The 14645-nt window shown below is 38.6% G+C and overlaps 3 protein-coding genes across 5 annotated transcripts; all 3 read left to right on the top strand.

The window, feature by feature from the left end:
* The first annotated feature begins 16 nt into the window (after positions 1-16).
* il6r (interleukin 6 receptor) lies at positions 17-9946 on the top strand. 3 transcript variants are annotated; one of them, XM_063485998.1, is made up of 11 exons: positions 17-233; positions 2363-2995; positions 4045-4168; positions 4573-4751; positions 4854-5023; positions 5159-5303; positions 6011-6183; positions 6283-6421; positions 7286-7321; positions 7682-7793; positions 7946-9946. In XM_063485998.1, exons 1-11 carry the CDS (start codon positions 161-163, stop codon positions 8205-8207), a joined length of 2046 nt encoding a protein of 681 aa, XP_063342068.1. In that variant the 5' UTR covers positions 17-160; the 3' UTR covers positions 8208-9946. The 3 variants fall into 3 exon arrangements, with proteins under 3 accessions (XP_063342068.1, XP_063342067.1, XP_063342066.1); XM_063485997.1 differs by having other exon boundaries at positions 6280-6421; positions 7289-7321; XM_063485996.1 differs by having other exon boundaries at positions 6280-6421; positions 7946-9945.
* A 91-nt stretch (positions 9947-10037) lies between these two features.
* On the top strand, positions 10038-11823 carry LOC134636154 (RIIa domain-containing protein 1). Its single transcript, XM_063485999.1, has 4 exons — positions 10038-10372; positions 10454-10530; positions 11383-11429; positions 11606-11823. Exons 1-4 carry the CDS (start codon positions 10289-10291, stop codon positions 11674-11676), a joined length of 279 nt encoding a protein of 92 aa, XP_063342069.1. The 5' UTR covers positions 10038-10288; the 3' UTR covers positions 11677-11823.
* Positions 11824-12334: 511 nt separating this feature from the next.
* Positions 12335-14641, top strand: LOC134637197 (uncharacterized). Its single transcript, XM_063487560.1, has 3 exons — positions 12335-13007; positions 13310-13445; positions 13804-14641. The coding sequence occupies exons 1-3, from the start codon at positions 12412-12414 to the stop codon at positions 14548-14550; spliced, it is 1479 nt and encodes a 492-aa protein (XP_063343630.1). The 5' UTR covers positions 12335-12411; the 3' UTR covers positions 14551-14641.
* Positions 14642-14645: the final 4 nt, after the last annotated feature.

Here is a 14645-nt window from a genome sequence, read left to right as displayed (position 1 = left end):
CCAGAGAGATCCGCCTTTAACTTTGCTGTCTGCACAGGGAGTTTTGGTGTTGCATGAGCGGTTTTCACGGTGTAAAAAGTTTGAGTGGGGTCAGTGTACAGTTGCTGCCGTCGGCGATGGTGTGAGGAGGCGCCGCTGGAAGGAGGATCTCTGGGTAAAAATGGGGATTTTTCTCCTTTTGCTGTTCTTCGCTCCGGTCAGCGGAGTTTTTGAAGGAACCTGTCCCAGAAAAGGTAACCTCTCATACTGTGTAAATATTTTTTTTTTCTGCATAAAATCGAAATCTGTTTTCTTTGTTATTAAGAATAACAAAAACTTGGACTAATTTAGTGATGAAGTTAAAGTTATTATAATTTAGGAGGTTTTTGGGAGTCTAGTTTTGGAGTTGACTGAACATCACAGCGTTTAAAAATATTTACTTCATCGAAGTTTACCGTATTATTACAGGATAATATATAAAGTAAGCTTTTTTTTTCTTGCTCTTTCCGCTTTTGTTCTTTCGGGGAAAATGCGTTTTTATCCTGTTGGGAAATGTTATGACGCGTTGTAGCAGCTAATTTTACCAGCTTTTTTTTATTTTGTTATAAACTTTACATTTTTATAAATATTATAGGCACAGAGTCAGGAATATTTATATAAAAACAAACAAACAAACATTAATCGGCCACTTCATTAGGTACACCTGTTCAAGTATGTCAGTCTTATCAGCTGAGCGGATTTACGCGTGTAGACGTGGTCAAGACGACCTGCCGAAGTTCAAACTGAGCGAATGTGAGATGATGGTGATGTAGCTGACTTTGAATGTGGCGTGGTTCTTGAAAGGTTGATTTGAGTATCTCAGAATCTGCCTGGATTTTCCCACACATCTATCTCTAGGGTAAACAGAGAATGGTTCAAATAAGAGAAGATATCAGGTGATTGGCAGTTCTCTGGATGAACATGTCTGGTTGATGCCAGAGGTCAGAGGAGGATGACCAGACTGCTTCAGGTTGATTGGAAGGAAACAGCAACTCAAATATTCACTTGTTATAACAGAAGCGTGAAGGTGTATAGGTCTCTGAATGCACATCACATTGAACTTTGAAGTATATAAGCTATAGCAGCAGCACATCTGTCAGCTAAAAAGAGGAAAGTGAAGCTATAATTAACACGGCTCATCAAAATTGGACAGAAAATATTGGCTGCTGTGATGTCTCAATTTCTGCTGCACATGTGGATGATAGGATCAGACATAAACAGCATGAAAGCTTAGTTTTTATTTGGCTCTTATTTTGACCTCTTGTTTTTAATTCAGTTTATTGAAAATGTTTTGTTTTAATTTAGTTTTTATTAGTTTCAATGTTAGTTTTAGTTTCTTTATTGACTGTTGTCTGGAGACCATATGCCAGAGACAGAGAGAGCTTTTTAAAAGTAACAAGTAACAAGTTTGGGGGGGGGGGGGGGGGGAGTCAGTCAAAGCCTCATCAGGAAACTTGTGACAACAAATTTTTACAAAACTAACAAATGTTAAAACTAAGGATATTTTCTCTCTATTTTTACTTTATTTTAGTTAGTTTTCCAAGTTTACAACATCATTTAAGCTCATTTCAATTTCTTCAAAGTCTACTTTTTTTTAGTAACTAGTTTTTTCACATCTAGTTTTAGTTTTATTTTAAGTTAGTTTGAATTAAGCATAACTTTCTGGAGCAACTGTGTGATGCTATCATGTCAGTATGAACCAAAAATCTCAAAGGCAGAGAAGGACTAACCCAGTACCAGCATATAACATAGTGGCTGTTGACTCCACATCAGGCCCTTATCAGCTTCAGCTTCAGTCTCCATTTTATCAGATTTATCAGATTACGTCTTATCAGATGTTTAAGAAGACACAATGGTTAACTGGGCAAGAGCAAAAAGATTTGTTTTACTAAAGACTAAGGGCAATGAAACTCTGACTTCAACCCAGTCAAGTTCAGGCAAGCCATACAAAACCAAAACATGTCAGGTTATAACTGACTGTGTGAGGTCTGAGCAGAATCAGAAAATCCGAAACATTACGGGGAACGTTAGAAATCTAAATAACTGACAGATGTTACAAAGCACGTATAATACAAGACTGAAAAGAAATGATGAAGATGAGAGACACGTTAAAAGAGGAAGTTCAAAAGGGGTGGAGGTTATGCAATGTGTCGCTCTGTGTTGTGCCTAGTCGATTACAACCAGTACTGAAAATAATGAGAAGCTATCATTTTATACAAAACACTGTATGAACAATCAAATCACAAACGTTCCACACACACACACACACATCAAAAATGACAGCCACCATAAGCACTAGTTCTTATTAGTTCTACAGATTCTGTGTTTGTGTGTTTTTCTGCAGACCCTCCTCCAGGTGTGTTGGTCTTATCGCCGGGCAGTAAGCTGTTTCTGACCTGTGGCGGTCATGTGAGGGTGGATGGTGTAAAGATCAGCCTGAAGGGAAGCAGCTTAAACATCAACAAAAGGGATGGTTCTTCGAACGGGACACCAGCCGCTCCAAATGATATACAAAACAGTGCAGTTTCAGTTAAAAGTGATGACAGTTCTCTGAAGAATGTAAGTGAGGGCTACAGCCCTCATTTCACGGAGGCAGGAGGAAACAGAAGCCTCATATATTCAGATGCAGGATACACAACTTCTCCTCACATCGTCCAGCCAACCAGGGCCACTCGATCGCTGAAGGACGAATCTCATTGGACCACTGGAGAAACAGATGTTGAGGATGACTATGAGGAGGATGAAGAGGATGAAGTGGGGGAAGGAGTGAACCGGGTAACAAGGGGGATAAAAGTGATGCCTGAGTGGAAGTGGAACACGATGACAGTGGGGACAGAAGACAGGGACTGGGGTGAAATTAAATTTGGGAGGAGTGGGACAACGCTAACTCTGGCCTCAGTGAGACTGGAAGACTCTGGAAAATACAGTTGTCATCACAAAGGCAAAGAAAAGTTTAGCGTAAAGGTGATCGTTGCAGGTGAGTTCTCATAGTGAGGACTTTGTGATGGAGGAGGAAGGTTATATAATTCCATCCATGCTTTTATTTTCAAATAAAAAACCTATAGGTGGAAGGCAAGTGCTTTAAAATCCATCTTTTAAATCCAGCTCAGAACTTGTATATCATTGGGTCAGGACTGATGTTATACACACGACTCACTGATAGACAATCAGTAAACAAACCACCAGGTGAACTGTAACTTTAAATGTTTTACTCAGAGCAGAAAGTATTCCTTTTTTGGGCAAATTTCAAATTTTAAATAGTGACACCAAAAATATTTTTGCAGTTTAGCAGTTTTAGGGTCTTTACCTTGCGATATAAAACTGTGATTTGGCTCTATATAAATAAAATTGATTTGAACTGAACTGTTTATGCACAGCTATCCTGAAGCCCCATCACAGCATACCAGTCAGGCTGAGGTCCGGACTTTGACTGGGACATTGTAACACATTGATTCTTTTCTTTTTCAGGCATGTTATAGATTTGCTGCTGTGCTTGCTCGTCGCCCTGTTGCATGAGCCAATATGGGTCAAGATTTGGCTGTAAAACAGAAGGCCAAACATTTGACTCTAGAATACTTTTTTTTTTACATAGAAGTATTCACGGTTGACTCAATATCTGTAAGGCACCCAGGTCCTGTGGCTAAATAACAAGCCCAGATCATCACGCCTCCACTGTTGTGCCAGACTGTTGCTATGAGGTCTTTGTGCTGATATGCATCACCAAACGTGGTGCTGTGACTATCGTCTGTCCAAAGTTCATTGTTCCCAAATTCTTCTGGTTTGTTTACATGCCACTTTGCAAATCTAAGTCATGCTGCCATGATCTTTTTAAGAGAGTAGAGGCTTTCTCCTGGCAGCCCTTAAAACAAGACATTGTTCAGTCTTTTTCTAATCGTGCTGTCATGAAGGCTAACAATATAACAAGCTACCTGAGGGCTGTAGAGCCTGAGAGGACCCTATTTGGATAATTGATTTTTAAAAATGGATGGGTGAACAGTGTGTTTACATGACTTCTTTATCTCTTAGATTCTCCTGAGCCTCCCAGTCTGTTCTGCTACAAAAAGTCGCCCAGTAGTAAAATCCGCTGTGAAGGAATGCCTCAGAAAGCTGCCATAAAGCAGCCTAGTTGTTACCTCTTACTGAGTAAAAAGTAAGTTCATTGCACTAGAAGTCCCCCATGAGTGCTTTGTGTTGTGTTTTCAAAGGATGATCAAGTAATATTTTGCCCCTGTATTTACATACATACAGGAAAACTGATGTGTGCAAGCCATGAAATAAAAAAAAAGTGCATACTGTGTTTTTGTTCTCGATCAGTATTGGTGTATGTTGTAAAACTTCTGTAATCTTGTGCAGTCAAAATGCTAACATTGCTGTTACATAAATAAATATTATTTCCAGTAAACTACTTGAGATCAAAAATTAAAAAGAAAAAAGGTATGAAAGTTGTAAATGGGCCTAATGTAGTAGAAATGTTGTTGTAGGCCACTTTCTCTTTTCCTTTACGTGCTATCCATCTTTGTGTGACTGACTGTTCTTTTCCTTTCCTTTTCTCAGTCCAAGAGAGAAATTCAAGCAAGTGTCATGCTCATACTCATCTCGGCTGTCTCGCTGTTGGTGTGCTCTGGACCACATTGAGGATGATCGGAGAACCCCTCACCTGGTCTACATGTGTGTTACAAGCATCACAGGCAATGTCACCAGCCCCCTTAAGTACTTTACACCATTAAAAATTTGTAAGTGCTCAAGTCAAAGTAAATGTGTCCATGATGGGACTGAGTATTGGCCTTCTGAAGTGCTTTAAAGTTGTGCTTACTGTGTTTGTTCCCACTCCTCAGTAAAACCAGACCCTCCGTCAAATGTGTCAGTCCGACAGGAGAAAGGAAAGAAGAACAGGCTGACGGTCTCCTGGAATCTACCGACATCCTGGAAGGTGCAAGATAACTTCTATAAATTGATCTATGAAGTTAAATACAACCCTGTCAAACCGTCAATTGGTAACGAACAGGTCAGTGCTGAGATACCTGTTGTCAAACTACTAAGTGTGTATGTTTTTTGTTTTTTTTCAATGTTCATTACGTTAGCGTGAAACAGAAAACACAGTTTTGTTTCAGAGATTATTGTCTTTTATGTATGTATTCAGGTACTGCCGGTTAATGGCCAGCGGCAAGCAACCATCACTGATATAATGCCTGGTGTTGAGTACCTGATACAAGTCAGAGCTAAAGAGGAATTTGATGGACAATGGAGTGAATGGAGTCCATCCACCTATGCTAAGAGCTGGACAGGTAAATTTACACAAACAAAACTCAGAAAAATTATTCATCCTAGACACAGAGTCATGACCAGGTAGTATTTCTGTTTCTGTTCCATATGATTACTTTCTCATGAAAAACTTTGCATAAACATCCTCTCATGTACATTTATACTGCCTCCAAATTTTCTTCCTCTATGAATGACTTGAATATGCGCAGATTGGCTCAGCATTCAGGATACCAGTTGATGAAGTGGTTGAAAAAGTTTATGAGTAACAGTGTCCTGTTGCACCTTCCCAGATTAAATACTTTAAATTCCCTTTAAAATCAAAGTTCAGACATGAAAGTGAAACCACTTTGTGGTCTATGTCATGTTTTGTTTTGTTTTTATCGGTTAATCTTGCCAGTCTGTAAGTTAAGATGCCTTCTGATTGATTTTCACAATTGCTCTACAGACATGAAAGAGGAATACTAGCTAATTTCCTAAGAAGAAAACAAATAAGCATATTTTCATTTTTAGGAAAGTCTTTTGGTTTATATTAAACGCATTAGTAATGATTTAAAGACTTATTATTGTACCTTTGGATAAGTTGTAATGCTCCTAATTGCAAAACATTTAATTGTGAAATATATCTGACTAATATTACATATTCAAGTAAATTACAGACAAATTCGGCATCTTAAACTAGTCATATTATTCCACATACAAGACCTTTACATGTTCGTCCCTGATCCCTCAGAGAAGCCTCAGCCTCCGTCAATCATGTCAGCGATCTTGGAGGAAGGACAGGATATGACGACGATGATGACGGTGTACTGGAGTTTACAGACAAACTTCGAGGAGCAACACAATTTTAGACTCATCTATGAGATCAAATACGGGGAAACAAACCTCTCCTTTCACAGCGAAAACGTAAGTAGATAAGGTTTTACTTAGTTGTGAAAAGCTGAACACTCTGTTGTGTCAGTAAATGGAGACGTTTGCCTGTATGTGTCCATGTTGGTACAGCAGTTTGAAGGAGAGTGCTCCTACACCATCGTAGTGGCTCCTACACCTGACGTTGACTTCCTGATACAGCTGAGGTATAAGGCAGAACATGATGGTCAGTGGAGTGAGTGGAGTATACCTTATCCTGTGAACCCCCCAATGGGTAAATAAATACACACACACACACCTCTAAAAAGTAAAATAAATAAGTATATCTAGGTTTATCAGTAAGTAATGTGCTCAATTAAAGCACTTAAAGTACAGGAGTGCAAGTTTTCACAGAAGTAGCTGAGTGGACTTTATTTGTGCTGATGATGTTTGCTGAATGAAATTAAACTTTAAATCCTGTGACATGTGCTCAGTTTTTGACATGAAGTGAAACCCAAGTATCAAAATGTTTAAGAAGTTTCTCAGTGGCTTAGGGGTTCAAGATATTGACCGTGTACCATTAGTGCACTTCCCCTCATTGAGGTGAAAAAACCCTCTTTCTTTTTAAACATCAGTCCAACTCTCTGTTCTCTTTAATGGTCACTTCTTTCCTGCCTGTTTTTAAAATAAGGAAGAAACAGCCCTCCAAAAAGAGAGAGAGAGAGAAAGAGAGAAACAAGATTCTGCTGGATTAGGCACTATCACGTTGGATTCTTTTTTTATTTTGAAAGCAAGTGTTAGGCCGTATTGACTTTTAATTGGTAAAGAATTTGTCTACTAAATTACCCAAAACTTCTTGCAACCAAAGAAGCAAGTCTTGCTGCTTGGCAACTATCAACTAACATAGCTATAAACACCTGAAAAGTTTGCAGAATTCAGTTTAGAATAATTGTCCCCCAGGAGTTATTCCTCCCTGCTGTAACACCTCCTTGTCTGCTTATTGGGACCACTTAAACTATGTCTTACTTATTGCAGTCTGACAGATAGTTCTTTAGGAAATGGGCAATTTCAGTCTTTTTTAAAATTGCCTTATAAAACTTTGTCTTGTTATCTCAGGTTTATCTTACTAATATGTTTTTAAAATATATTATTTACCCAGTAGGTTCAGGTGATGAAACTCCAGATCCAGATGATGGTGAGTTGGCATGCAAACTGTGAAATATTACAGTTACTTGTGCGTGTGTGTGTGTGTGTGTGTGTGTGTGTGTGTGTGTGTGTGTGTGTGTGTGTGTGTGTGTGTGTGTGTGAGAGAGCCAAAAGAAGAGAGGGAACTCTTAAATGTTGTTAGTGCTGAAAATCCCCTCTGCCCCCTGGGTTTTAACAGGAAACCATGTCATCATAACAACTCAGGCTTGCAACAAAAACAGGCCTCAGGAGTTATGGTTCCTCACACCTACACGCAAACACAGACGTTCAGTTGCACTCAGATGTATTTAGATGGATGCTGTCTTGCTCAGTTAAGATTTATCACAGTCTACCCCTCTTTTTACCACAGATCCCCACAAAACCACAAAACATGAAGGAACTGAAGAGTGGCCACATCATTTGCTGTGGATATTTGGTTTATTCGCTATCTTGTCTGTCATTTTGGCCATCTACACTTTCGGGTACTGACATTGGCCCTTTCAATGCATCTCTCCAAAAAAGGGCTGATTTATGACATAACATTAGTCATTTCTAAGATGTGATGAACATCGTAGATTTTATGCATGGTCAGCTCTTTCATTTTCATATTTCTTTTTTTTTAATTGTCATTCAGGCACAAGGACAGATTTATCTCTAAACTGCACAGTCTTTATTTCACCACCCTCTGTGATGACTCCTCTCAACCTTCGCCCTCTGTCCCGGTTGCCCCAGAAGGAGTAGCTTTGGTGACCTTTGTCCCTACAAAGAGCAACAAAGAGCACCCACCAAGTGATGAAAACGAAAGTGAAGAAAATGAGGAACAAAAGCCTTTGAGAGAGAGGACAGACGCCAAGCACTTCAACAACACAAGTTATTTCTTCCTCCAGAGGGAATGAGAGCCGTGCAGAAAGAAGAATTATAGGCAGAAAATGTGACAACTTATACTGTTGGACTGTTTTCCAGTTCCGTGCCAGTTTTATAGATGGCACAATGTTCTCCACTGAACTTTAAGAAGCAAAGTCAGAAACAGCTTTCTGACTTTGCTTCTATCTGTCTTTATCTATCTAACTTTATCTCATACCTAAAATACCTCTTAAACACTTTTTTGTGTGACTGGTCCGAAGAGTTGCCCTTTACGTTCTCTATCCTACATCATCCATCCAACCATCCATTTTCTAGATGACACAGAGCAAGAGGCAGGCTACACCTTGCGCAGGTGGTCATTGTGTCTCAGAGCTAACACAGAGAGACAGACAACCATTGACACCTACGGTCAATTTAGAATCACCACCTAGCCTGCCATGCATGTCAGAGAACATACACAGACACAGCATGGTGGTCTGATGGTTAGCACCATCACCTCGTATCAAGAAGGTCCCAGGTTTGAAGCTATGTAGAGTTTACTGTCCTGCATCAGAGCAACTGAAATATGTGTTATGCAGGTCAAATAATTTACAATTTTTGAGCAACCTGACCTGTCTGAATTTTGTATATATTGCTAAAGGTTATCAAATATATCACATTGTTTCCTTTCAGGGTGTTCATAATGTATGCAGGGTTTGCAGAAGTAGTGGTTGAGGTCTTGTAAATACTTCATCTGTTTGCCTGGGATTTTAGACTGGCACAGTCATAGTCCCCAACATGCTTTTGATTTTTGTAGTTATTGCACAGTGAAAAAACAACAACTTATTTTGTATAGTTTTTCAGTGACATGGTGGACTTTAAATGGTTCACCTGCTGTTATAAGAATGCAAGGGAACCTTTCAAATAAACAAATGTGAGCTACTTTTGAATAAGCTGTATGTTTCTAGACCAGCATAGATAGATAGATTTTTAAACATGTTAAAATAGTACAAAAACAACAATAAAACATAAGAATAAATAACATTAGCAGCACTTTTTAATAAGTCACACTATTAAGCATTAATAGCAAGTCTAAATGGCATACTAAGGGGGAATAATGATATATAAATGATAAATCAGGCACTTGCTAATACCTTACTAATGCTTAATAGTGTGACATTTTTATAAAGTGAGGAGGAGGAGGACGTGTGGATTCGTTTTGGTTTTTTATCCTGTCCAACCACAAATCCTTATTTACATTTTACCACATATATTTGGTTCTGTAACTCCAGTAACATGCCAAGAGATATAAATATTTACAAATATATATATATATATGCATATATATGTAATATGTAGGCAATGCCAACACATACAGTGCTTAACAAATGTATAAACAGTTGATGAAAACTGTTGCCTGTCAGAAGATGTTGTGAAGGCGTAATTGTGAGAATGAGATGGCCAAGGAGCAATGGGGCAGTTTTGGTGACTTCATATCCAAATGATGGCTATATAATATGTCAAGCATATCGATCTGTCAAGAATGATACTAACTCGTTTTGAGCCGGAGAAAACATTGTCGTCACAAGATAGAAGATGTAATCGGTTTTCCGGGGGGTTCCAAATAAAAAATGTCACTGACATTAAAAAAAAAGTCTTTTTCAAGAGAAATCTGGCCAAGAAGGCAACAGAAATTGCGAGGTATACATATATATATAGTATCACTGTTCTGTAACGTGGCCAAAAAGGGCTGGATGGATTGTAATAAAGATGGTTTCAAAGCAGGATATTTCTTCATTTAATATATAACCCCTTTGTAAATCATGTTTACTACAGCCTATTTAAGCAAATAGATCAAAGATTTTAAGAGAGAGAGAGAGGGGGGAGAATTATTTGACAGTCAGTCACTTTTTTTGCACAACAACGGCTCAAACGTGGTATTGACGTATGCCCGCCACCTCGCGGACACTGCCGTTAATTGTGTACAGTACGTCGTTTCCATAGCAACCGTTACTGCCAAACCACTGTGTTAGTAACGGTTGACTCGCGCTTATCGTGACTTCAGCGTTCGCTGTTGATTTGTAGTCAGTGCACACTGCAGGGTTAGACAGAACAATAGCATTTTCTTAGAGAAATGATGGCTGAGACAGGCGGTGTGACCAAGCTAGACGTCTCTGTACTAAACGCTGAGCAGCAAGAGAAACTGCGACAGTTTAAGGTAACGTGTTGCATTTATCAACGCTAAAATACCACCTTTATTTGTAAGCTATGTCCTGAAATGCTTTTCGCATTGACCCAGATCAAGACGAGAATCGACAACGAGAGGTATTTGAGGTCCCATCCCGAAGTAGACGTACTCATAGGCGACTTTCTAAGGTCTGCTCAAGTTCACATTAATATCACAAAAATACATGCTGAATGGGGAAAAAATGTTTGTGATGTTTTATTGTTGTAAATCGAACTTAACACTGTCTGCTTTAAGTTTAATTTTGTTTGTATGTTTTGTTTATCTTACAGCAAATGTTAAATTTCTAGGGTAATATGCAAACTTTCATTTTATTTTCACTGTGTACAACATATTATGTTAATAACCTCTGTACATTCAGTGGAACCAGCCACCCTTTAAAAGAAATGTATAAAAGATTACAATGTATTTTACAATGTGCAATATATGTATACCCTGAAAAGGATTTACACCAATAAATGTACTGCAATATGGTTTCTGCTATTCAAGCTTAGTCTCTGTATCATATTTTTTAACATATGTTACAACATTAGTATTAAAATCTGAGTTTTCCCTGCTTAAATTGATTTTGGAGCTACAAAAAAAGGTTGTGTCTCATATCTTTATATTTTTCTGGGAAAATGGGAAATATGTGCAGTGATTTATTTAAACTTCTGCAAACATACATGTGGATACAGTATGGAGCAAAATACAAAAGATTTTACAAAAGCTTTCTTGTAATTTTGTTAAGTAGTATTCAGGAATAGTTCTCGAGGCTTCTTTAAGGACATCCCAGAGCTCAACTTTAGATATTGTCTGTCTTTTGCAACTAACAAATAAACAAACAAACAAACAAACTTAAAATAACTATTCTTTTGATGGACTGACAATGAGCCCATGTCCAAAGAATAATTTTTAAAGGCCTCCAGAAAGCCCAAAGCTTAAAGCACCATTACTCAAGACTACTTGAGCAATAATTTGTCATTTCCCGCCTCTCCTCACAGGGATGTGCTTCATAAACAGCCAGCTGACATCCGTGAGTTTGCTGCAGGTGAGTTGTGTGCAGTGTGCATCAACACCAAAAATGGCCAGTTGGTCACTGTTATTTATTTTCACATTCATCCTTTTTCTTTGAACAGTGCCCAGCGTTTAGTGAATAAATATAAATACATATTTAAAGTCTGCCACGGTTATTTACAATTTCTCTCTTTTGTTGGACTTTCTCAGATCACTTCTCAAACCCAAACCTTGAAGAAACTATTCTCCCCAAAATGGAAGGAAACAGCGACACGAACTGAAACACTTCCAACAACTTCACCTATGTTTTCTCTATATTGATAAAAAAAAATATATGGACTATGTTTTTTGGAACAATGATGCTGCTTCAGTTGCTTCATTTTCCAATTTGTGGACAAGGGTCCTAAAGTGTTTTATGCTTATTTATTAATCAAAAGCCTTTATGTATAATTACCTTGATATACTTTGAGTGGTATTAAATATTTTGTCACATCACAGTATTTATTTAGATTACACAATAAAATGTTTTTTAAAGCCACGATCCACACTCTAGAAAGCCATTCTGACAAGAAAATGCAAATTCTTGGTTAATCTGGCTGATATACAGGAATTATTTATCAGTCTAACCCTTGAAGACAATTTAAGATAAGCTTGTCATATAGTTGTTAGCAGAATACACAGATCTAGCACAACCTGCCTAAAAATAACATCATAAAAAATGTACAAAAAAGAAGTGTTTAAATATAAGTATCTTTAGATGCGTAACTAACTAAATTTTACAGCTGTAGCATGAGTTTAAATTAGTTTAATTTTAGTTTTTTGGTTGTTTATTAGACTAGAAAGCAGAAAGAAAGCATTCAACTCACCTTACTTTATAGAGCCCAATTTTATCTCCAGACCACTAATGGACTACTTGCACTAAGGCATGTGACGTATTTCCGTTTCCAAATACTACCGCTTGGGCGTTTCCGGTATGTTTGTTTATCTATCGGTAGCTACGCTAATGTCACTTCAGAATGAGTATAAAAAGGAAAGTATTTAAAACAGAACATTTTCAAAAACAGGAGAAGAAATACTCCGAGCATTGCTGTGTCCCACTTTGTTCGGCTTCAGCCAAATTTAACGGCATACTAAGTTTTCATGGCTTTCCGACCCATTCCGACTTGAGAAGACAATGGCTGGTAAACATACGCCGGGATCATTTCACGATTACCTCTCACACCAGGGTCTGCAGCAGACACTTTGCCAGTGATCAACTCATAGAGCCAACAACCCTTGATGGTCGAAGGCGGCTTATTAAAGGGGCTGTACCAACACTTTTTGAGTGGAATGGCTATAAAGTTGAACCACCGCGGCGTAGTGTTTGGGAGAGAACGGAGCGACGCCCTGAACTAGTTCCTCCTGACGATCAAGAAGAGCACAGTCTTACAAGAGATCATGACTACTGCTCAGTCCCTGAGCCGTCTGCATTGGACATATCTGCATCAGCTGCAGAAGACCTGTCCAAAGACGTGGAGACTCTGAGGAAGGAAATACAGGAGTTACGTGTCCAGCGAGAATTTGGGTTACAGCGTTTTGCTGGCTCCGACACTGACATCCGATTCTACACCAGGTACACCTAAGGTCTATTCAAGCTAACTGTTTAAAATATACCAAGGTCACCATCAGTTAAATTTCGAAAGTGTTTCCAGTCTTAATGAAAACAAAATAGATATTTACTTTTTCTCTGCTGATTGTATGTTTCATGTAGACGATATCCTAATGCTACAGGTAAAATACAACACCAAATAGACTCTTAATCAGACTATGTTATACAGCATACCATTAGCATATTTGTCACAGTTTACATTATTTTTATGTCAGTGTGTAATGTTAATTAATGATTGACACAATGTATGTCTCTCTCGTGAATAGATTTCCAAGCTATGATCATTTGATGGCATTTTGGTTTTTGATTGAGCCTTGCATCTATAAAATGATCCGGGTTTCAAGAGCCAAGTCAGCTGCCAATAGGAACGAAGAAGTGTTGACACCTGCACGCACATCAACGGTAGGTTATGGGTTTGTTGGTAGTTAGAACTAGAGCTGTAATGCTAATGTATTTATGTACAATAACATTACATTTCATTGCCCTGTACCTGTGCATGTGCAATGACAATAAAGTTGAATTCTATTCTATTCTATTCTATTCTACATTATGTACAATAGCATACATACACAGGTGTATATATGCTAAAGGACTCAGCATCCTTTACATACATATACCTGTGTACTACAGCACCTCATTGTTTACCCCATGGTACAGTATGGTATGCATAACCATTACAAAACATTTAGCCAAGAAAAGCATAATTTTACTAGTTCATAGCTTAAGGAGTAACATTTTCCCTTTTGTTTTCACCTTCCAGAGGCAGCTGCTACAGCCAGTTGACGAGTTCTTTCTTTTCCTGGTTTTCCTGTCAGTTGGTTTGAAGGAGAGGGACCTGGCACACCGATTTAACATACACCAGTCCACAGTGAGCCGCATTATTGCAACATGGACAAATTTTCTTGCCACTGCACTGGGGTCTCAATGCATCTGGCTTACACGTGAAGAAGTGCAAGCTTACCTCCCTGAGGAATTCAAAGATTTCTCAGACACCCAGATGATCCTCGACTGTACAGAGCTGAGGTGTCAGACACCATCCTCACCACTTCTCCAGAGTGAAATGTACTCTTCGTACAGATCCCACTGTACGATGAAAGCCCTGGTTGGCATAGCTCCACATGGTCCAGTGACATTCATCTCTAATCTGTATGCTGGTTCGGTTAGTGACAAGGAACTATTCAAACAATCAGGCATTGCTGAGAAGTTGACTGAAGACATGGCAGTGATGGTAGATAAGGGCTTCCTAATCACCGATTGTTGTAAATGCAAAGTGTACTGCCCACCTTTCCTATCTAAGCAGAAGCCAGCATACCAGGTTAAGGAGACGCAGGCCATAGCCAGACTCAGGGTACATGTGGAGCAAGTCATTAGGAGGATAAAACAGAACAAACTTTTTGATAGCATCATTACCATGTCACATGTTTACAATATCAACCAACTGTTTGCAGTAGCATGTATGCTGTCAAATTACCAGAACACAGCATTAGTTAAAAAATGGGTTAAGTGAGACAAGATGGACTTTTCCCAAGACACCAGTGCCAGTACAAGGAACTTATGGAAAATGACCTGCAGCTGAGGCCACTACAGTTGCATTTCTTCCTT

Source organism: Pelmatolapia mariae, linkage group LG10_11, assembly GCF_036321145.2.
Source record: "Pelmatolapia mariae isolate MD_Pm_ZW linkage group LG10_11, Pm_UMD_F_2, whole genome shotgun sequence".
NCBI classification, from domain to species: Eukaryota; Metazoa; Chordata; class Actinopteri; order Cichliformes; family Cichlidae; genus Pelmatolapia; species Pelmatolapia mariae.
This window is presented reverse-complemented; position numbering and strand designations above follow the sequence as displayed.